Consider the following 24,707-nt stretch of genomic DNA (forward strand, 5'->3'; position numbering starts at 1 on the left):
TAAAATACTGGCAAACCGAATCCAAGAACACATCAGAAAAATTATCCATTATGATCAAGTAGGCTTCATCCCAGAGATGCAGGGCTGGTTCAACATACGAAAATCTATCAATGTAATCCATCATATAAATAAACTGAAAGAAAAAAACCATATGATCATTTCATTAGATGCTGAAAAAGCATTTGACAAAATTCAACATCCCTTTATGATAAAGGTCTTAGAGAGATTAGGAATACAAGGGTCGTTCCTAACTATAATAAAAGCTATTTATAGCAAGCCGTCAGCTAACATCAAATTAAATGGAGAGAAACTCAAAGCTATTCCACTAAAATCAGGAACACGACAAGGTTGTCCACTCTCTCCATACCTCTTTAATATAGTGCTTGAAATTCTAGCAATAGCAATAAGACAACATAAGGGGATCAAAGGGATTCAAATCGGAAAGGAAGAAGTTAAACTTTCATTATTTGCAGACGATATGATAGTGTACATAAGCGACCCCAAAAACTCCAGCAAAGAACTCCTTCAGCTGATAAACACCCTTAATAGCGTTGCAGGATACAAGATCAATTCCAAAAAATCAGTTGCCCTCCTATACACAAAGGATAAGGAAGCAGAGATGGAAATCAGAGAAGCATCACCCTTCACGATAGCCACAAATAGCATAAAATATCTTGGGGTAACCCTAACCAAGGAAGTAAAGGATCTATTTGACAAGAACTTTAAGTCAATGAAGAAAGAAATTGAGGAGGATACCAGAAAATGGAAGGATCTCCCTTGCTCTTGGATAGGGAGGATCAACATAGTAAAAATGGCAATTCTACCAAGGGCAATTTATAGATTCAATGCAATCCCCATCAAAATCCCATCAAAATTCTTCACAGATCTTGAGAGGACAATAATCAACTTTATATGGAGAAACAAAAAACCCAGGATAGCCAAAACAATCTTATATAATAAAGGATCGTCTGGAGGCATTACCATCCCTGACCTCAAACTCTATTACAGAGCCTCAGTATTGAAAACAGTTTGGTATTGGCATAAAAACAGAGAAGTCGACCAATGGAACCGAGTAGAAGACCCTGATTTTAACCCACAAACTTATGAACACCTAATTTTTGATAAAGGAGCTAAAAGTATTCAATGGAAAAAAGAGAGCATCTTCAACAAATGGTGCTGGCAGAACTGGTTGTCAACGTGTAGAAGAATGAAAATAGATCCATATCTATCACCATGCACAAAACTCAAGTCCAAATGGATTAAAGACCTCAATATTAGTCTGAACACACTGAACCTGATAGAAGAAAAAGTTGGAAGTACTCTACAACATATGGGTACAGGAGATCACTTCCTACGTTTATCCCCAGCAGCACAGACATTAAGGGCAACATTGAATAAATGGGACCTCCTGAAACTGAGTAGCTTCTGTAAAGCAAAGGACACTGTCACTAAGACAAAAAGGCAACCCACTGACTGGGAGAAGATCTTCACCAACCCTGCAACAGACAAAGGTCTGATCACCAAAATATATAAAGAACTCAAGAAACTAAACTTTAAAATGCTAATGAACCCAATAAAAAAATGGGGCACTGATCTGAACAGAGAATTCTCAACAGAAGAAATTCAAATGGCCAAAAGACACCTAAGGTCATGCTCAACCTCCTTAGCGATAAGGGAAATGCAAATTAAAACAACTTTGAGATACCATCTTACACCTGTCAGAATGGCTAAAATCAAGAACACCAATGATAGCCTTTGCTGGAGAGGTTGTGGAGAAAGAGGCACACTCATTCATTGCTGGTGGGAATGCAAACTTGTGCAACCACTTTGGAAATCAGTGTGGCGATTTCTCAGGAAATTTGGGATCAACCTACCCCAAGATCCAGTAATACCACTATTGGGAATATACCCAAGAGATGCCACATCAAATGACAAAAGTATCTGTTCAACTATGTTCATAGCAGCATTGTTTGTAATAGCCAAAACCTGGAAACAACCTAGATGCCCTTCAATGGAGGAATGGATGAAGAAAGTGTGGAATATATACATATTAGAGTACTACTCAGCAGTAAAAAACAATGACTTCTCGAATTTTGCATGCAAATGGATGGAAATAGAAAACACTATCCTGAGTGAGGTATCCCAGACTCAAAAAGAGGAACATGGGATGTACTCACTCATAATCGGTTTCTAGCCATAAAATAAAAGACATTAAGCATATAATGTGTGATCCTATAGAAGCTAAATAAGAAAGTGAACCCAAAGAAAATCATATAGTCATCCGCATGGAGAGGGGGAAGTAGACAAGATTCCAGGGCAAAAACTGGGAACTTGCGGGTGAGGTGGCATGGGGCAAAGGGGAAATGGGATGAGAAATATGAGAAGGGGAGGATGGGAGGAGCTCGGAGGATTGGGATGGTTGGGATATAGGAAGGATGGATACGGGAGCAGCGAAGTATATATCCTATCTAAGGGAGCCATCTTAGGGTTGGCAAGAGACTTGACTCTTGAGGGGTTCGCAGGTGTCCAGGAATATGTCCCCAGCTGGTACCTTGGGCAACTAAGGAGAGGGAACCTGAAATGACCCTATCCTATACTGATGAATATCTTGCATATCACCTAAGAACCTTCATCTGGCGATGGATCGAGGTAGAGACAGAGTCTCAATTTGGAGCAACGGTCTGAGCTCTTAAGGTCCAAATGAGGAGCAAGAAGGAGGGAGAACATGAGCAAAAAATCAGGACCACGAGGGATGCACCCACCCACTGTGACAGTGGAACTGATTTATTGGGAGCCCACCAAGGCCAGCTGGTCTGGGACTGAATAAGCATGGGTTGATTCCGGACTCTCTGAGCATGGCGGTCAATGAAGACTGATGAGAAGCCAAGGACAATGGCACTAGGTTTCGATCCTAATACATGAACTGGCTTTGTGGGAGCTTAGCCTGTTTGGACGCTCACCTTTCTGGACGTAGATAGAAGGACCTTGGTCTTCCCGCAGGGCAGGGAATTTGGACTGCTCTTCAGTATCGAGAGGGAGGGGGAATGGAGTGGGGGGAGGAGAAGAGGAGTGGGGATAGGGGGAGGGAAGTGGGGGGAGGGAAATATTTGGGAGGAGGGGAGGGAAATGGGAAATGGGGAGGAGGTGGAAATTTTAATTAAAAAAGAATAAAAATAAATAAATAAGTTAAAAAAAAATGAAAAAAAAAAAACTTACTTGGCTATAATAAATAAGCGAAGTGGTTTTGTATCATTAATCCTTTCTACCCTCTGCTAAGTACAGTTTAGCTGGTAATTAAACCAGCATGTCAAAAAGCTTGATTGCCGCCTCATCCAATTTTCAGTCATATTAATAATAACTGGGAAGAAAATACAGTTTAGTAAAGAGGCTTTTGATGATAAATCACAACAACTGTAACTCGTTTCCTGAAACACATGCTGCTTTCAAAGTGAAGCAATATATGCTGGGGGAAAAAGCAAAATGAAACAACTTTTCATATCAGAACAGAAATTTAATATCAAATGACTTCTTTTTATCTCATTTGGAGCCATAAATATTTCCCCTTAATCAGAAATACCAAACATTTGCATTTCTTTTCCTTTGATAGTCATTGTTTAGCTAAAGCATGTTCCATAACTGAATGGATTTCTTAGTTCTTGAAATTGGAGATTATCTTCTCTTTGAAGAAATGCAAAGTACTCTTTGCCTGAATGCCAAGTAAGCGCCTTTGTATCCTGGATGCATTAGGAGACTGCTGAGCTGTGGACTCTGAAGTCTTCCTGTGGATCCCTACTCTCACTTGCTTTTCCCCATGTGTACAATAAACAATAATGCTGTGTTGAAGTGTGTCGCAAGCCTAGTGCTCATGACTACTCTAAGCCCAGCACTTCAGAAGAGCTCACTACCTCACAAACATGTTGTCCTTATAAATATTTTCATTCTGCATTAATTTTATACTTTAGAAAATTCCCAGATTTTATATTTGGCATTAACTGCTAGCTTTTTTTAGCCCTGACCCACACTTCTTAAAAAAATCTTAAGATTAACTCATTTCTTTGCTCAGAAAAGAATTCACCACTTTAACATAAATAAACCAACGAAAAGGCTCCAAGACATGCCAAAACATAAAAGTAGCACCTTCCCATGAATGCTACACATTTATTTTTCTTTTGAAGAATTGTCAATATACATATGAACAATTCTCCTGTAAGAATACATCAGGCCCAATATTGGTACAGAATGTGGCAAGAATGTTTATTTTGAATCCTCAGAACTACCATTTTGCTATCATAATACCAAATTCAACTGCCATTTTGTTCATATAGGAAGGATTTAAAATGTAGACAGAAGATTTTATTACTGTATTCCCCACAACTCAAGAATACATTCAATAAATGTTTTCATGTAAGGCTGTGACCTAGACAATAGCACCCCCTGGCAAAAAAAAAAAAAAAAAAAAAAAAAAGAAAAGAAAAGATGGATGCAAATATTTCTGCAGAAATATTAAATATTAAATCCTAATATTTAAAAGTGTTCACATGTGCATTCATACCTTCAAACAAAAACAAATGAAATTTTCCACATGTTCACAAAGAGAATTATGCAGATAAAATAAATCTTACAAAATTTACATTAAACCAAAGAGTATTATTCATTTCTAAAAGAAATAAATTGGATAATTATTCATAAAAAATAATTTCAGCAAGATTTTTTACATGAAAATTGATGCTATTAAACTACATAGCTGCAGCTTAGTGAACAACTACACTTTCGTGTCTGATTTATTCATGGATTCTATTCTTGGCATGTGGTACTTGGTATGTGATAATTTCCACTGAGCCAATTACAAAGGTCTCTTCTGACCACACGTTACAAAAATCCAGGCGTGCCTAATTTCAGTTAAACTGTTAAATCCCATGAATCAATTACCATTATATTTAAGGGGCTTATATTTTCAACCCAGATACTTTCTCCTGAACATTCAAGGTTTCAGGTTCATGAATGAATGGATGAGGATAACTTGCAGGTTTTTCTTCCTAGCTATGAACCATAGTAATATCCTGTTATCTTTGAAATACACTCTCAGAGGAATTACAGGCATATTGTATGTACAAAAGCCAGAGTGTGGGCCGGGCGGTGGTGCGTACGCCTTTAATCCCAGCACTCGGGAGGCAGAGGCAGGCGGATCTCTGTGAGTTCGAGGCCAGCCTGGTCTACAAGAGCTAGTTCCAGGACAGGAACCAAAAACTACAGAGAAGCCCTGTCTCAAAAAATTCAAAAAAAAAAAAAAAAAAAAAACCATAAATTCCAGAGTGTAACTTAAGATTTTGTTTATTTAGACAGAAGTAAGAAGGCCATGTAAAAGACAGTGTGAAATGTCTTCAAAAGGTTCTTAAAAAATCAGAAGTAGAGGTTTTTGCTGAGAAAGATTTCTGTAAACTAATCAAATAATCAATAAAGAGTTCACTGTAAACTGTTTTGAGCGTTTATGCTGATGTATTTGTGCAATTACATCATAATTGCAATTACAAGACATAAGCACACCTTTTCCTCATTCAAGAAAACAATGACTTTGGGAATGCACTGTTATATTTTTATTTACCTTTCGGAGAAGAAAACAAAAGTTCATAGGAATAGTAACTAGCAGTAGTATGAACCCTATGTCTTAAATTCTAATAACTTACAGCATCACTACTACTTACCATGCATATAAAATAATAGAGCATAAACGAGATTGCCTGTAAATAAACCTCAGTTTGCAGTGAACATCTGTATTGCTCTACGGGCCTGGTAATAACCTTGAGAGGACAGAGGTCATATTTCCCAGGTAGTTCAAACACTAAAGAGTCACAGGTTAAACAACTGAAAAGCAGTTCTAATTTAATTTTGATAGCAGTCACTTAGATTTAGAAAAAGCAAATCAAAGTCTTTTGGCTAGATATATAAGAGCTACTTTATGATCCTCAGAGTACTTTCCCCAGTAAAAATCACATGGCCGTAGGAGAGAAGGAAAAGTCCACAGTGCTGCAGCTTTCACCAGTACATCTTATGTGCACACGGGCAGGAAGCTCATCTTGACATGGTCTTTGGTTACATGGTCTTTGAGGCCAATTAATTGACAGAAATAGGTTCTGTGAATATACCAAGAAAAAAAGAGGTCATTTTTAATATCCATGCTCTAATCATTTACTCTAATTATAATTATTATGAAGCAAAGTCTGATGTGCACAAGATTTTTAGCCACCATTCCGTGATACTTTTGTTAGTATTAAGGCATATATTGTATGTATGTATGTATGTATATGTGTGTGTGAATGCACTGTCCCCTTTAATGCAATTGTATACATAATATTGTTAACATATTGCTAATCTTCAGAGCAAAGTTCATGGATTTTTATGATGTAAGCATGTGGGAAAACTTAGAATGACCCCTGATTACTACAGTGTCACTTCTAAGATACTTGAGGAGAATTAGAGCCTTCTCATCTGGTAGAGGACAGGACACATCCTGCATTTTTGTCTTTTTTTTAAGCACATCTATTATTTGGATGACTGAAAAGGAAGAATACATAAACACATATTATTTTTAGAAATCATTACTGTGATGATATTCAACAATGTGTAGAATAGTTACCTCTAATAATTATGTAACACATTTTTCAGATTATTGTGTTGAGTCTAAGTCTAAAGATCAATGGCTAGTTTCCTCTTAACTCACATTATGAAAAAATAATATGAAATGAATGTCCCAGACTTTTACTAAGTTTTTTTATTGTCATAAAAAATGAGTAAGATCAAATAAAGCCTATTTAAAGCTTTAATCAAACAATGCAATAATAATTTATTAAAAATAACAGTAAGCACAATTAATGAAAACAACATAGCTTTTAAGAGAGTTGTGAACACACAGAGTAATGCTGCAGAGAGAAAGACAGGATGTTTTCCTATTTGTCCAGTGCTGCTTGAAATGTTCATAGGAGGTGAAAACAACCAGGAAATAAATAATTACTTCCATGTATGAGCTTCTGCAAACAGAGGGAATTCTGTTAGTATGGAGTGTAGCTTTTCTTGTTGAGCACTTATTATTTGCAAACTACTGTGATAGCACTTTTATTTCCTGCAACAAATCTTAAAAGTTTAGGAAACACTTATCATTTGGAAAGAAAAGAAAATAGGCACATGACAGGTCAATCATTTCTTCCTTGCAAAGCACCATACTCCCATTAAATAATGAATCCTGACTGTGGTTCTAGGCAGTTTGTCATCACTATTTTTACCCAGAGAGACTATCCTTCTTAGAGTCTCATATAAAATGAAATATTTAGGAAGATCAGTATACTAATGTAAATATTCATTTATATCTTCTCACCATCTTAGACCCTAATTTTTGCCAATTTAATTTTTACATAAATTGCTTACTTGTGAACATATGCAAATGTAAGCATTTAATTCAATTATTGAATAAATTCACTGAAAATACCCCCCCATCTTGTACATACTTTTAACAGCTCATTCTTTTTAAGAGTTCCCTGTCTTTTCATAGTTTTTCCAAATGACTCATTAGCAACCCAAGGTAGTAGTCATCTGCTTTCTCCCTCTAGAAGCTCAGAAGAAACAATTGGAAGAGAGTATAGAGCTGATCCAAGACGAGTGTGTGTCAGAGAATGCAGACCACTCCACAGAGGAGCCTGCTGAAGGAGGGCAAGAAGCGGATGGAGGAGAAATGACTGATGGGGTAGAGGAGGACTTCGATGAAGATGGGGGTCACGAGCTGGTAGGAATGCAATGTTTGGTGTCCACATCTGTTGGGTGACAGCAATAGAATTTGACCAGGGCATCCATTCTAAAACAAGGAGTAAATCATTTGGGGCTACTTTATCTCTTATGAATATATTCAAAGGAACCTCAGCATGGTGCTTTGCACATAGCAAGTGCTCAATATATTTTTTACTAATTTAAATTATAAGGGTGAAAATGAATGTAAAATATAAGTGCTATATATAATGCTAGGTATACATAAGGTCCCAAGTGAAAGATTTTCTTCCCCACATTCTTTATCATGAAAGAAAATATGCATTTGTTCAGTTAAGTGTGTAAGTAGACATAATATGCTTGTTAGAAAAGCCATCTATTGCAGGACAAGTGGAACCTTTTTGAAAAACTTTTTTTTAGTTATTTATTTTTTTATTTAGCCATTTACTATGTCTATGCATGTGTACACATGCTTTAACCCTTGAGTCCAGATCAGAAAACAAACTTGCTGTAGTCAGTTCTTTCTTTCTACCATGTGAACTCTAGGAAAGGCTCAGCATGTCAGTCTTTAAAGAAAGCAAACTTACTTACTGTGACATCTCATTGGTCCTGTTCCTTTTAGTTCAATAGTTTTATCCACTGGCAATAGTCATGCATGCTAGCTTTGTAGCCAGTCATCCTCTCCACAAATGGCATGCCATAGGAACCCATTAGTATGTTGTCTCCTCATCATTTCCAAAATCAGTGCCACTTGTTAACCGATTGCTATTGTTTAGGAATGTAGGTCAGACTTGATTCTTAAATGTTTCCTTTTTCCAGTGCTGAAATTAGTATACTATTCACTTCCAGGTACATTTTCCTTGACAACTATATCAGACAGACACTTAGTAAAAAGATGTTGATATCTCATTAGCCATGAGATTAAATAATCTATCTCAAAGAACTTGATTAATAAAAGTAGAAAAAGTGTGTATATGTGTGTTAGAGTGTTTTGTATACACGATGAACTCTCAATTGTATCTATAGATAATATTATGTATACATATATTTACTAAATATATAAATAACAGGTTCTTCCAGGATATATTGTATTTCAATTTATTTTAAAACCTACTGTTCCTTAAGTAATATTGTTTTGGTTATTATCCCTTTTGTTTGATATGGTGGTAAAACTATCAACCAATTTAATGAGACTGTTGTATATCAGAATTCTATGTTGATTTTAAGACCCCGCTTCATTTAAATGCCATGGTTCATTCATTAAACTTTTTTATAAGCTTTCAACAATTACCATGCTTCCTTCAAATTTCACTTCAGATTGAAGTTCTCAAAATGTGAGGTCTGTCTACTGCTTTAGAGTTACAATGGATGGTACTGATCAAAGACAAGAAGGAAGGAGAAAGGTTTGTCAGTGATTTGTAGATGAAACCTAACTCAATAGCATAATTTCCCTGACTTGCTCTCTTCTGACATCTCTTTTAATATCCTTTTGAAGAGTCTCCAGGGTGATTTGAAGTTACCATTCCCAATGGTTGCCTCTCTTCATTTGTTTCTCAACAGGATTATGCATAACTAACTACTTCCTTTTCTCTGAGATTCCCTTTATTTACCAAGTCTTCACTTTCAGTTTCTTTTTTTTTTTTTCAGTTTCTTTTGTTAGACATCCCACCTACGTTAAGTATCCCAGTAGGCCATAACTGTTGCTATCACTTTTCTAAATTGAACTCACAGAGTATCAGAGCTTTAAGCATTTTCTGAAGACTAAGGATCTCTAAATCCGCATCTGTATTTGTAAATGCTTCACCTGACTGACAGCACACTGTTAGCCACTAAACATCTGAAACAGCATGGTCAGAGTACTCTTGATTGTTTTCCCTCTCTCTTCTGATGCTTCTTCATTTTGTAAACACTTTCACTTATATTCACAGTTGTTACAGTGACAAGGATGAGCCCATTTTCTCCTCTTTCATTACTTATCAATTCTGCCTCCAAATTGCATCCCAAATTGAGTTCTACATCCACTACAAATATGTTTGACCCAATCCACTTTTCTCTTTATTTTTTTTAATCAACTGGTTTTCTTTTCTCATATAATGGATTTGTCTCCTTCTCTGTTAAATCAGTCTATACAGAGAAAGAATATATTCATTAACTACTTTTCAGATAATATCATGTCCTCAATTAAAACTTTGTAATGTTTTCATTACATTTAGAACCCATATACTTAAATCGGGTAATAAAATGTATAAGACTGTGATAGGAAAGACACAAGGAAAGGGAAATTCAAAAAAGTGAAAAAGTATTGAAACAGAAAACAAGGTAACCATCCTAGTCATCTGCACTTGCCTCAAGTAATCTTCTTCCACTATAAGGTATCTGAGAATCTGGTGTCAGTGTCAGAGGGCATAGAACTTAGGCACATAAAACGTATAAACTACATCACAGATTTGCAGAGCCAGAAGGTTTTGAAAAAGCTAAAAGAAAGAGAAAAGCTTGCAAGACCCTTAATTTGCAAATTGCATAAAGACTTACAGTATTTAGAGTGAGTTGATGTCAGAGACCAACCAATAATAGAGTAGTACTTTGTAAATACATTGGAGAACTTGCTAAAGCAAACTTACATGTCCCATTCAGAAAGTTTCTGGTTACATAGGCTACAGCAACTGACAAATAAGGGGAAATGAGAACAACTGTTAAAAGAGTTACTGACAAATAAGGGGAAATGAGAACAACTGTTAAAAGAGTTACTGACAAATAAGGGGAAATGAGAACAACTGTTAAAAGAGTTACTGACTAGAAGGACTGTGCATTTGAACTTGACAAAGAAGGAAAGAAATATAGGAAGGGGCTGAAGTGGTAAAACTGTGAAACTAGTCTGATTCTTACCAAAAAAGCCAAAGTCAAGATTGGCTACTATCCACATGTCAGGACTGGTCACTATCCACAGATGAAGCAAGTAAATGAAAAGACATGAAAGTATCACTACCAAAATGTCCATGTAAAAAAGACAGACGCTATAAGCACTCAGCCCATCCTGGAAACATGAGGAACTTTTGGCTTTCATTGAGGGAGAACTGTGGGAGATAGGATTATGTGATTTAGGAACCCTTACCAGTCTGTGTGCTGTTGATTATTGTTTCTTCTGTTCTAGTCCCACAAACTAGTTCTAGAGACACTCTTGTCACATGAAGACACAGGCTACTTCTGAAGTATTTGCTCCTACGTAAGAGAAAGCTCTTGTTTACAAGGACATCTCTCTAAGAGGCTTTCCATTTCCTAGGAACTAAAGGGCTTTAAGCTTTAAGCAAGGACTATAGACTTTTAGTAGACTTTTTCTGGGAAATTCTAGAAAGACATTGTAGAAGTGACAGTAAGATGCCCTTTTACTCTTGACATTTTAGTTTAATCCCCCCAAAAAGAAGAGATACATTAGGTATCACCAGTTTTGAGACAGATCCTATTGAAACTTTGAACATACCAATATGCAGAATTGAGCAGAACTGTGACTCCCACTTAAAGGAAACAGATACAAAATGAAGGCAGAGATGAAAGGCCTCCATTCTGTTTTAATTAACATAGAGCAAAATGAAATGTTATAGCTTTTACAGAAAAGCAAGTTTCAAAACCTTGCAAGGTGGAAAGAACAATTCCAGTGTGTTTAAGGAATAGAAAATGGCCCCAAGACAAGTAGCAGAAGATGGAGTCTCACAATTAAAGACTGAGTTCAGAAGTATGGGTGGCATGTGATGACATGATTCATGGGAGAGCATAGTGAAAGTGTCAGGATCGAAAGTCTCCACAGATGAAAAACTGAAGAACTAAGATCAAGATTGGATCACCTAAACCATTAAGAGATCACTCCAACTATTCACAGAAGTAAACAATGAAAGTAGTTCCAGTGTTGAAAATAAAAAGTTGCATGTCTGTTTTTAGTCCCAGATCTGTCACCTTCCAGTCAAATTGAATCACTTTAAAGAAATAACTTTGTTGAAAGGTAAACTTGTTGTGTATAACATAGCAATATTAATTCACAAATTTCTTCATATATTTGTGTGTTTGTTTGTACATATTTCTGTGTGCATATTTGTGTGCACTATTATATGCATGAGCCTATGCAAGTTCGGGTAGAGCTGTGTGGGAGGAAATGTGCTTATAGTTGATGAGAGAGATAGCAATCAATATTAAATGCCTTCTTTGATTTCTCTCCACCATGTATAATGAATGAGACAAAATACATCACTGAACCTGGTGTTCACCCACTGACTAGACTCTCTGACCAGGGGACTGTAGTGTTCTATCTGTCTCTATCTCTACTCTCGGGTTAGAGTTACATTTCTTCCATCCCTGACTTTCTCACATGAGTACTGGGGATCCCAACTCAGGTCCTCATGTTTGTTTGGCAGGACAAGTTATTTCCCCAGATCCAACTTTGAAATCCATTTGGTTTGTCTATACTTCTGAGTGATCATGTTTCAGAGAAGTGACAGATTTGATGGGACAGAGCCTGATGGTGCAGTCGTGTGAATAAGATCAAACCTTGGTGATTTTATTATACCAATCCACACAGAAACTAAGGGATTTGAGACATTGTGACTAAAAGTGCTAAGATTTTTGCTCTAAATCTTTGTTTTATAATAAGAAGCTTGGGGAGCTCAATAATTAAATCTTATTGTGTATGTCACTTCACTTTTTTTCTGGGATTATAAATGTGAATGATTTTACTGTCGAGTCATTCTTACAGAAATAGAAACCATGGAGTTTGGAAAGTAAAAGAACAAAACTTCTCTTTTGCCGTAACAGAAGGCATTATAGATGTGCAGACAGACGACGCAAAGTAGCAGGTGACAGAAGTCAAATACTATCTCCTTCCCAAATGCTCAGTTGGTAACTGAAGCAGAAACACAATTTCATTCCAATACAGTGAACACAGAAGTAGGATCCAATCTAAGCCACTTAAGGTCCAAGACAATGACAAAGTGGGATAGGTGACAGGTTATGTGTGAAAGTGGAGGAAGCCGAGGACATGTATACTGACTGCCAACCAACATATACTGAATATCTACTGAATGAAATCAATTTCCGTGTGTCAATCTAATCATATAGCATTAGAACCCTACTGAGCATAAACACAGTACTGTCAAAAAGTGAAAAAAAAATAAATGCATTGATTACTTCATGTGTGGAATTATGTTTCCATGAAGATGGCTTCTTGGCTCAAGTAGCTGAATGTCTTAGAGACATGGCACATTCCCCTCATGTACCAAAAAGCAAACTCTGTCATTACTGAGAAATCATCCAAAGCTAAAAATGGTGCTACAGTACTCTATGCCAATTTATTTATTATATAATTAAAAGCAAATTAAAATTTATTTAAAATTGAACACCATATCAATGTGCCTTACATGCATTTTCAAAAGGCCACTCTATCCTTCCCTGTAAATATATCTACTAGTAAACATTTATAAGGTTTTATTAAAGAATGACACTGAGCTTGTGCTGTAAGAGGAAAAAGTGAAATTATTACTTCTTTAAAGGATAAGCATTTTGCTTATTGTTAAGGCTATGGACCACAAGTAGAAGAATGCATGTGAAGGGGTGAAGTCATATATAAGAATGAACTCTTAGGAGAAGAATAGCACACATTGAGCTTTGTCAGTAGAGAATCCTGGAAAGAGGTGCTTGGAACTCTTCCTTGAAAGGTGACAAATTAAAGAGACAGCAGTGTTTCTGTCAAAGAAAAACTTTTCTGATTTTCCTTCATTGTTCTCATATAATTTAAGAAATACCTACTTGAAACTGAGAATACCTTAGAAATCTTTGGAGGTGACTTAGTAGGTGAGAAAACTTCCCAAACAGCTGTGATGACATGGATTCAGACTCTCCAAACTTCTGTAAAAGGCAGGCATGATTGTGTGCACCTGTAACCGCAGTGTCTGAGTCACAGTCAGGATTGTTGGGGCTTACTGGCTGTCAGCCTTGTTCTAGGCTATGTAAAATACTCTTTCTGAAGTGAACAAGACAGAGGATGTTAGTGAAGAGTGTTGAAAATACCCCTGTGGCCTCTGTACATTCATGGGCATATACTCACACACATCTGCATATATCACACTCATTCCATCCCTGACACACATACAAAGAAAAAATGTAGATTATATATTTTATGTGACAGGACTGGTAAATTCAAACTTAAGATGTTCCTTTTTCTTTTTCTTATTTTCCTCAAACTTACATTCTTCTTACAGAAATTAATAGTATCATTAGTAAAAGGAGCTAGAAAAATGATTAGTCATCAGCCAATTCAAAAAGAAAGAAACACTCTGCCCAAGGGCAACACTTTTTCTGGCCAATTTTCTTCTAATACCTAGTGATTGCTAATAGCACCAATTGAGTTCATATATGGAAACAGTCCAGGAATTAGTGCTACAGAGAACAATCATCAATGAATGCCCTAGAAATGTTATAGAAAGCAAAGTGTTTGAATAGATTAAGGAGAATTGGAGTTCTTTTGAATTCTACATGCAATGACTTTTGCCTTTGATGATTATAAGTAACCTAATCATGAAATTCTAATAAGAATCAGAGAAATACCTAGTTAGACTATGTCGTAGTTAGGCATACAAATTGAGTACTATATTGTAATTCCTCTTTAAGTATTTAACAAAGCATTCAACTAAGCAGTAAGCCACCTGAGTCTTCCAGTTATTGAATTCTACACATTTTGGGAAAAGTCTGACCACAATCTAATTCTGTAGTTGAAGGGAACTCAAAGTAAGCATTGTGGTAAAACTATTGGAAATCAAAATGCACAAAGCATGCAGATCAATATTCTTGGCCTTTGTTTATAAGAAAGTCACAAGTTATCTACCGTTGAAACTTCTTTTTCCTTTTCATGATGAAAACATTCACTTGGACATTCTCCTTGCTTGTTTCTTTTGTTATCATTTAAATTAAAATGTTAGCAAGAACGAAATGAAGTTATTAGAATTGTAACCACAAAGAAGTATGAAAGTTGTTCCCTAATCTGTGTAATTTAGGCACAATTTTCTTTTAACTTGAGATTCAGAGACTAAGGAAAAAGGGAAGATATCACATATTCTGAATAGTGAATGATAAGAAACATAGACGCACATGGCCCACCAGTCAGTTGCTATGCTTTCATCACAGGAGTGAGATGTGATTTGGCTTTTGATGACACACTTGGACTGTGCTAGGTAAATGGGCCTATATGAGGGCAGATGTGGAATGTTACTGTTTAAAGTGATGAGGTTGGATGCTGAATTGACAAAGAGAGGACATATGATGGTTAATTTTGCTTGTCAACTTGATTGGATTAATAAATGTTTAAGGTACTTAAGTTCAGCCCCTGAAATCTATACAGGACCTACCCAGATACCAAATTCTAAGCACAAAGGATATTTATAAAACAGAGAGGCTGCAAGGGCAACAGCAGCAGCAGCAGTAGCAGCAAGCAAAAACAAACAAGGGAAAAGAAAAGCAAGAGAAGCAAGAGAAATAAGAGAGGCAACAGGAGCAATAGAGCAAGAGAGGGTATTTGTGCAGGAGTGGGTTTTAAGGGAAAGGGGCGTTTTCTGAGGTTTTCTGTCCTGCCATGTTCCTGCAATCGTTAAGTCCCAAAGAAATCACACAGAGCTCTACATTAGTTATAAACTGATTGATCCATTAGGTCAGGCTTCTTATTAACTCATAATTTATATTAGCCCATTATTCTTGTCTATACTAGCCACATGGCTTGGTACCTTATTCAGTGAGGCAGTCACATCTTGCTTCTTCTGTGGCTGGGTCACGACTGCTGATCAAGCTTTCCTCTTCCCAGAATTTTCCTGTTCTCATTGACCCACCTCTACTTCTTGTCTGGTTCTCCCACCTATACTTCCTGCCTGGCTACTGGCCAATCAGCATTTATTTAAAATATAATTGACAGAATATAGACCATTGTCCCACAGCAAAGCGGTGTCTGTATTAGGTTGAGTTAGTAAATTCTGATTAGAATATTAGCCAAATAATAAATTATAATTGTTGAATCTTAGTATTTTGACTCAGGAATGAGTCAGTGTCCAAATAAGAGAATAAAGTCAGTGGCTAGCTTTAAAAATGTAGTCTAACAGTTTTGAGCAAGGAATAGGGAATAGAAGAAAGGGAAGGCCTGCCAAAGTCATGTCTGCCATACAAAGGCCTACTAAAGACATTTCAATCCCATCTTTTTTTTTTATTATGGTCCCTGGGTTTTGGGTGAGTGGGTGTTTTCTCTCTGGCTGGTTCCCGACATTGGTACATCATTGTTAGGGCACCCAAGAAAGCTGGGTTTCTGGACATGGTCAGGAAGACCAGTCAATGTCTAGGTTCTGTGGAACAATCTGTGACTATGGAGGTGTAGTCTTTCAGGATGGGTCAGAATATAGCTTCTGAGGAAACAGCTGGGGCTGGCACTGAAGTTGATGAAGCAGTCAGTCATTGATAGTCTGTCTACTGGGAGAGATTGTCCAAAGCAAAGGTAAAATTAAGGATTTCTGGGCATGGAATTTTATTTTGAAATTACATTTAAAACGTATAAGTTCATAACATTGGTAGTTGGGAGCAGAAGTACGAAGTCCAGTGAAAATGGAAGATATTGCACCCATAGGAACAAAAGGAAGGAAAACTGAGGATGTTAGTTTGCAGGAGTACTTATCTGGAATGCATTTGAGAGTTCTGAGAGGAACTAAGAAAGTACAGATTAACTATATAATATTAACTGTGAAACATCTTTCATCTGAAAGCAGGGTCTGGTTGTGTTGGGGAGAATGCAGTCAAAGAGCCTTTCCTTATATCAGAACTGTTTTTCTGGGTTGTCCAAGTCAGTTCTGAAATTGAAATATTTTAGGAGCATGGGTGATTGGAAACCCTCTTGACAAAAGGTATATCACTAGCAAGAGGAACTGCAGCTAACAAAGGATGTTGAATATAACCACAAAGCAAGTAATGGGAGGCATTGAAGTAGGTGTGAGTGAAGTTTAGGAGAAAAAGAGAGTCTGATGACCTGGATCAAAGTGACGCTTTGGCCATGAGTGTGTGTATGTACTCTGTGTGTGTGAGGGGGGTGGTTAGATTTAACTGGGAGTGTAGGGTTTGTTTAGAGTGTTTGATGTATCAGGACATATAGACAATCAAGGCATAAAAGGGAGTCAGTTTGAAGTGGATATTTGACAATCATTTGAGCAGAAGGGAAGTAAGAGTGTGAGAAGATAGATGAGATTTATGTTGTTTGGGAATAGTTGGCATTGACGAGTAGGTATTTTTGAGTGAACAGGACTGGAAAGTGAAGATGAATAAATAAAACAGGAGTTGGGTTGTATAGATGGAAGGTTAGGGCTATGTAGTAGGGTAGCCTGGAGGAAAGTGGGATGAATTGTAAGGGGGAAAATGATGGCTTGATGGACTGTCCTATTAGCATGATTATTTTCTTTACAGCTAATAGAAGAGTCAGTCTGCTGTGATCCTCTGACAGGAAAGAACTGTCATCCATATAAAACATTTAGGCAGAAGTAGCTACAAAACCATCTTATGTATGAGTAGGATGTCGAAGGAAGCTTTTGAGAATTTTGACACAGAGGGTAGAGGATCTGGGAATTTGTGGCAAAGGAATAAACATGGATGAGTTGAGGGGAGGACAGGCAAGAAATAGAAGTATTGTGGTTTTGATAAGAGAAGTTTGGAGGGATAACGTTCTAGAGTTTGGAGTCCTTTGTAAGTTAGGAGTTAATGGAGATCATGGTGAGAATAGATTGTGAGCGGGGACCCCAGAGTTTGTTCATTAGATTTAGAGGTGAGCAGAGAGGCAAGACTGTGTAGACAAGGAGGTCAACTGCAGACATTGTTGGTGAGAGCTTTGAAGTGGTAGGGGACAGGAGTATAGGTTGATTTAGGAAGTCTTTATGTTATTTAGAAGTGTAAATAGGGAAAGTTCTGGATAGATCTGGAGGCAGAAGACTAGGATAGAAAGGAAAATGTTTTAAGTTTGAGGAATTGTTTGAGAGTGGAAGGAAGGTTATCATGAGGAGGGCTAACAGAGACTTGATATAAATAATATATTAGAAATGAGTATTTAGGGATACATGACCAGAGGAAACTAGTCAAAAAGGCAGAGATAAGGAGGGGAGATGGGCAAGATGGTCGAAAGTGAGGTGTTGATGGGTTGGTATGAGAGATAATCTAAGATAAGAGACTTGGGAGAGGAGAGTTGAGATTTGGAAGGTGAGACCAGGTAACTTCTAGAGCTGGAAAAATTGAGGAATGAGGTGGTTTCAAATTGACTATCAGGGGGAAGGAGTGCAGAGGAAATCATCTACATCCTGAAGGAGGTAGAAGGGAAAAGGAGGAACAGGCCAGGTACATAGTGAGTGCCTGACAAAAAAGTGGGGATTATCTCTAAACCCTTGGTGGAGGACAGTCCAGGTTAGTTGTCAGGACTGTTGAGTATCACAATTTTCCTATGTAAGGGCAAAGGGATATTGAGAAAAAAGCATCTTTAAGATTTAGGACTAAAAGTAAATTGTCAGGGATAATGGCAAGGATACAATAAGGCTTAGAAACTACAAGATACAAAGTAAAATCAGCAGCATTAATAGAGTGAACATCCTGGAACAAAAGAAAACTTTCCTTTAGTTTTTTGACCATTAATATGGGAATATTGTAGGCAGAATAGGTGAGGTATAGAAATGATTAATTTTAGGCCCAGGTTAAGGGAATATGGTATTGGAATTTGGAGATGTAGGCAGAAGTATCTTTGAGGATAACAAAGGACTTTATAATATTCAGCAAAAGAAGAAAAGCAGTATCCCCTACAGTATGGTTGACTAAAGAAGTGGGCAGAGGAGAACAGAAGTTATGGGTTTTGGAGAGTGGGAGGATACAGATAGAGGCTGAAGGAAGGAAGAAGAGGGGTAGAAATGTGTCTTGGGAGCGGCTGTAAAGGTAGGAGGCAGAATTCGTCAGTTTCAAAAAGATGTCTTTTTTAGCCAGGAAATGGGGAGTGAGGGTGTGAGGAGGAAAGCATAAGAAATGAAAAACCTGTGAAGGAGTAAGTTAAGGGTGGAATTTGGAGGGGAGGAGTCAAGCTTTTGTAAGACATTTGTAAGACTGAGAGAAATTTCCCAATTTCTCAAGTAATTTTTTGAATTTATATACCTCAGATTACTTTCTTGAACTCCAAATCACTTCCTCAGACCCTCACAACTTACTTAGTCTTTAGTATTCTATCTTTATATGTTTCAAATTACTTTCTTAGGCATACACACCTTTTCTCATTTAGTTTTCATTGACCTATATAATCTATATAATCTTCTTGTCTATTTGTCATAACTTTTAGAAGCAAATATTTCTTAGTATCAAGATTGTTATCAAGGTAAACTAGGATAAATTTCAGTGCTTTTTGCATCAATTAAAATGACAGACTTACTTAGGACAGTCATTCGAGGACTACCGGGTTCATTGTTTTGTTTTTGTTTTTATTTTTTGTTTTGTTTTTTAAGGTTATCTTTGGCTATGTAGTGAGTTTATTTTTTATTGATTTTTATTGAGCTCTATGTTATGCCCAAATTTGCAAAGAACCACAAAAGCCAACAAGGAAACCAAGTCCAACATGTAAAAGCAAAGAGCTTTTATTTTAATTAGATTTGTAAACCCTGAGGCAATACCTGCTTGCAGGACCTGACCACTGCCCAGGAACAGACCATTCAAAGGAAATGCCTATCATTCCAACCGCAGGAGATAGGATCATCTGCCAGGGCACACTCACCAGGACACCCCTAGACAAATGTCAGCCAATCAAGGGTCCAGAACCTCAAAGACCCCCTCACATCCATCTTTGCTACTATAAAAACCCAATTCTAACTGAGCTCGGGGCTCTCCGGTTATTCCAATACATTTGACATGCAGAGAGACCGAGTTTGCAAACTTGGTTAAATAAAGACTCTCTGCTTTTACATGCGGAACTAGGTTTCCTTGATGGCTTTTGCTGGGCTTTGCGGATTTGGGCATAACACTCTACATTTTTCTCTGCTCCCTTCCCTGCCTCTCCTCTCCCCTTCAGTCATCTTCCAAGGTCCCCATGCTTCCAATTTACTCAAGAGATCTTGTCTTTTTCTACTACCTATGTAGATTAGATCTATATGTCTCTCTTAGGGTTCTCATTGTTGTCTAGGTTCTCTGGGATTGTGATTTGTGGGCTGGTTTGGATGTCAGACAAGAGCAGCATTGAATCTTCAGTTGACACAGAGCATCAGGCTTTAAAGACAAGTGGAGCAATAGGACAGCTAGGAGAGTGGAGGGGGATAACTCCTTCCTTATTGTGTGTGCTCACAAAATTATAAGATTGTCTTGGGGGCCGAGTATAAAGGGTATTTTTGAGTGTTAGGATACATTAGTAATTTTTGGTGTGTATTGATGTTTTCAATTGGGATTGAGAGAGCAGATTTCCTTTGTCAATGATGGCCTCAAGCCAGGGTCGAAAGGCAAGGGTTTCTCCTGGATTCACATGTATCTACTGGGACTTCTGGAAGGGAGGAGTTGTCATCCAAGCTCTGTCACCAACAGGGAGATGCACTGATCCTAGGAGGGATCCAGAACTTATCAAAAGTATTTTCAGTCAGTTAGTAGTGGATAACAGATTCTTGTGGAGTGGCTACCAAAAGTAAAAGGAAAACTGCCAACCAGTCAAGTTGAATAGAATGGGTTAAGTGGCCATCCAAAGAAACCCACCATAGCCATTGAAATATAAGGTGGGGTGCATTCTCCCCACAACACAGAGGAAGGATGCTGGACATTCAACAGTTATCACTTTATATTTTGGGAATTGTTGAGGATGGATAGTAAGGGAAAACTCATTATTGAGTGAAGGAAATTGGCGTGCACTATTCAGAAATTTCAAGAATTGGGTTGGGATTCCTGTAGATCATTCTTAGCCATTATCTTTCATGACACTGAAAAGTAGGTTGACCCCCTGGAATAGGTACAGAATATACCGACACCAGATTCTCAGCACAAAGGAGATTTATTGTCCCAGAGGGACTGCAGAGACAGCAACAGTGGCAGCAGCAGCAGTAATCAAAAGCAAGAATGAAAGAAAAAGCAAGAGATGTAAGGGAGTTTCTTTGGATCTCCATTTTCACAGTGTAAAAGATGATCCCACAAAAAGAGGGTGTTTCTGCAGGAGTGGGTTTTATAGAGCAGAAAGGGTGGAGTCTGTGTTAGGATGAATTGATAAATATTTATTGGACTTATTAGCCAAATAATGAATTATGATTGTTTAAACTTGGTGTTTTGTCTCAGGAATGAGTCCTTGTTCACAGGAGGGAAGAGACCTTGGTGGCTAGCTTTAGGAATGTGGTCTAGCAGGTTTTAACAAGGAAGAGGGAATGCTAAAAGGGCAAGGGCTGCCAGAGCCTTGTTTGCCAAGCTTGGTCCTACTAGCATCCCTTGAGTGCTAATAAGACATACCTTTGTGTCCTACTAGAATTCCTTGAGTACTGATAAGACATACCTTTGTGTCAATGTGTGAAATTGTTTCCAAGGAGGGAAAATACATCCTGAAATTGGCAGCATCAGTTGATGGGCTGCAGTCTATCACTAACTAAAGAAGGAACAATGGTGAGACTAGGGAAATGGTTCAGTGAGTAAAATGCTGACTCTACAAGCACAAGATCCTAGGTTCAAATTCTCAGAGTCCATGTAAAAGCAAAACCTGATAGTCTGCTCCTGCAGGTGCTAAGGGACTGAGACAGACAGGTCTAAGTTCATAAACTCACTGGTCAGCCAGTACAGACAAAGCTGTAATCTTCAGGCTCACTGAGAGACTCTGTCAAAAAAATAAAATAAAAATAAAACGGTGGAGAGGAGTAGAAGAAGACACTCAAAGTCAACCTCTGTCTCCACATAAGCATTCAAAGGCTGTACATAGCATTGCCCCAAATATGCTTTCTTATACACCCTAATAGAAACAAGTTCCACTGTCGTGCCTTCCTTGCGATGAGTTGCAATGAGGTTAGTACCATCAAAATTGTGATCAAAATCATCCCCGTCTGCATTGTGCTGTTTCTCAACAGATTAGTAGAAATGTACTACTGGAGTGGATCTCACTTCTAGCCTTTCTAGGTCCTCCACTGGCTCCTTGAGAAAGGCTGCTCATCAGAAATTCCAGCCTTGCTCTTCTTGCAATCTCATATAATTTGATTCTTTTTAATTTCAACTAAAGAACTTTGTGTAGCTCATTAGTCAATGTTTTCTCCTGGCATTCGGTGACATAATTCATAACTTAAATTTCTATCTGCAGTGTACGGCTAAAGAAGTTCAAACCCCCATAACTATGTAGAAGCTGCTTTCTGAGACCTCAAGGCCTCAGTAATTTTATCTGTAAAACAGAGTTGACAATTGCTTGTCTGATAAATGATATCTTGAAGCAGAAATGAAATGTCTTAAGATGTGGTCACAAGTCATTCAATTAAAAATTAGCTGAGTTTTTTTTCTGTAGAAATTTGTGTCTTTTGTAAATTTTCATTTTATTGTCTTTTGTCACTTCCTTAATTTTGGTAACCTTACTGTTACTAAGCCAGACTGCACATTAGTCACTGCACATTAATAATAAAAGCAGGCTCTATATCAGTCTATGCATGGCTGCAGCGCATTCCTCCCTCCCAGAGTCTACCTAGACATTTTTTGGAATTGAAAAGTAACTCAGATGGGATCCAGCATGATTAAATGCTTCTCTTATCTTGCTACTACCTGCTTTTCTCTTGATAACACAAGCTTGTTGAAATTTCCAGCACTGCTTTCTGAGGGAGATGTTGCTCTCAGCTAATTTGGTCTTTCCTCACCTCCAAAGATACAACATCCAAAGGGGGGCAGATGTTGTCAGGCACATTTCAGACTCACTGTATCTGAGAAGCCATACCACAGCTCATATTAAACCTAGGAGAATTATGGCACTCCCCCAAATTCATGTTGGAAACACATTTAGGCCTAGGTTCAAAGCTCAAATCATGAACATAACTCAAGAATTGTGACATGAGTTACTGCCCCAGTGTCCAGCAGTTCTTCCTACAGATTGTTCTCTGAAGAGTTGACATTTGGGTTTGTAAAGCTGAGGGCAGGCAAGATGGACCCACTTAGACCTCAAAATAAAATCAAATTCTCACTGACATTCACTGAGTCATATATGACCCAATGCAATCATCTCTCAGACTGGCACCTTGTTCTCTCCCACTCAATTCCCATCATCCTCCATGCATGCCCTACTCACCCCCTGCCCTCCAGCCTTGCCCTGCAGCCCTTCAGAATGTGGGGAGTAGGAACAAAGGCAAAGAAGGAAGGGCTTTGATATGCAGTTTTCAAGTGGATAAATTACAAACTGCTTGTATAAACTAGTGATTAGAATGCACCACTACCTGAAGTATTGACAAATGTTTGTGGAGTGGGAGAGATATAGAATCTTCAGATGCAGCAATTAAAAGCAGACCCCATACTTAAATTTGCATTTCAGAATAATGAATAAATTTCTTATAGAATCATGTTTTATGTAACACATGGAACATGCTTATACCATAATTGTTTTTCATATTTATAATAGCCTCAAATTCAACTAATTTTCTGTATTTTATTTGATAATTTACATAAAGAAAAGGTTGCATAGTATCTTTGAGCACATTATTTGGCTTCTTTTACCCTTGATATTATCATCATGCAATTGAAATAACAGAGATATAAGTTTGGTTATTATTTGTGTGTTTCTCTGTGTATATGCTTCTCTGTATATTTGTTAATCTGTGTGTGTGTATCTATCTCACTTTGTGTGTGTCAGTGAGAAAACAAGCTAGACTAAGAACAATGAGAAAGTGAGAGAGGAAGGGAGGAAGAGAGAGAGGGGGATTGATGCTGGAGATCAGGAATTCTTGCATTCTTTGCTAGTGCTCTACATCTGAGTTGTATGCTTATTTTGTTCGGATTAGATATATATTATTTATATAGTTCTAGAAGCTCAAAGCCACAGTTCATGGTGCCAACAACTGTGTGGTATTCATTAAAACCCTTTTATCTGGTTCACAGCACAGAACTACGAGCTCTCTTTTTAAACGTGATAATAGTCAACAATATGGTCTCACCCTTATAACTGTATCTGATCCTTATTTCCTCTCATCCTGCCACTTACAATACCATTAATATGACAAATTAGTACCTGTTTGGACCTCTAATCTTCTGTTTTTGCAAGTGAAGCTTTACATAAAGCATTTCTGTGTTTCTAGAAACTTCAGTACTATGTAGAGCTTTGTATCTTAAATAACTTTTTATTTTATAAAAATGAAATCAACAAACAAGTATAATATTTTGAGAAGTATTTTCATTTTGTCTTGTTAAATTTTTCTTTGATTTAGTATTTTCCAACTCATTCAATTCAAGAGAGATTTAGTCTTCTTCCTATGGCTTTGTCTTTTAGACAATGTTAACTAGAGTCAGTGATGATTTATGACTTCCAATTACATTTTTGCTACAGATTTGTTCTCAGCATGTGGTTTATCCATAAATTTAGTAAGCTCATCAACTTCTTTTATAAAATATCTGAATATTCAAAACTCCATGGATATCACATTATTTTTAGCCATTAAATCATTTATTCATGCAAATAACAGCTACAGGGCACTAAAGAGAAGTTAAGCAGTTTACTTAATTGACACTTCTTACTGAGAATTCAGGTTCGATTTCCAGTACTCACATGACAACTCATAACCACCAGTAACCTCAGACCTGGGGAATCTAATGGCCTTTCTTGTCACCCACAGGAACCAGACATGGGCATAATGCACAGGCAAACATTTAGCAGAAAGCACCCATATGGTGCATAAAATAATTTTTCAAAGAAAATAACAACTGTGAAAATCTTTTAACTATAAAATATTAATTAATTATTA

At 37.3% G+C, this 24,707-nt stretch overlaps 1 protein-coding gene across 8 annotated transcripts in view; it reads left to right on the plus strand.

The window, feature by feature from the left end:
- Ralyl (RALY RNA binding protein like) overlaps positions 1-24,707 on the plus strand; it is an 806,300-nt gene that overhangs the window by 725,135 nt on the left and 56,458 nt on the right. For 7 of the 8 annotated variants that reach the window (XM_057790445.1, XM_057790446.1, XM_057790447.1 and 4 more), the window contains one exon: positions 7,602-7,774. The exons of the other annotated variant lie outside the window; for it this stretch is intronic. In XM_057790445.1, coding sequence (XP_057646428.1) covers positions 7,602-7,774 — 173 coding nt within the window. The remainder of the gene's footprint in view (positions 1-7,601; positions 7,775-24,707) is intronic. 8 annotated transcript variants of the gene reach the window in all.

This window comes from Chionomys nivalis, chromosome 16 (assembly GCF_950005125.1).
Source record: "Chionomys nivalis chromosome 16, mChiNiv1.1, whole genome shotgun sequence".
NCBI classification, from domain to species: domain Eukaryota; kingdom Metazoa; phylum Chordata; class Mammalia; order Rodentia; family Cricetidae; genus Chionomys; species Chionomys nivalis.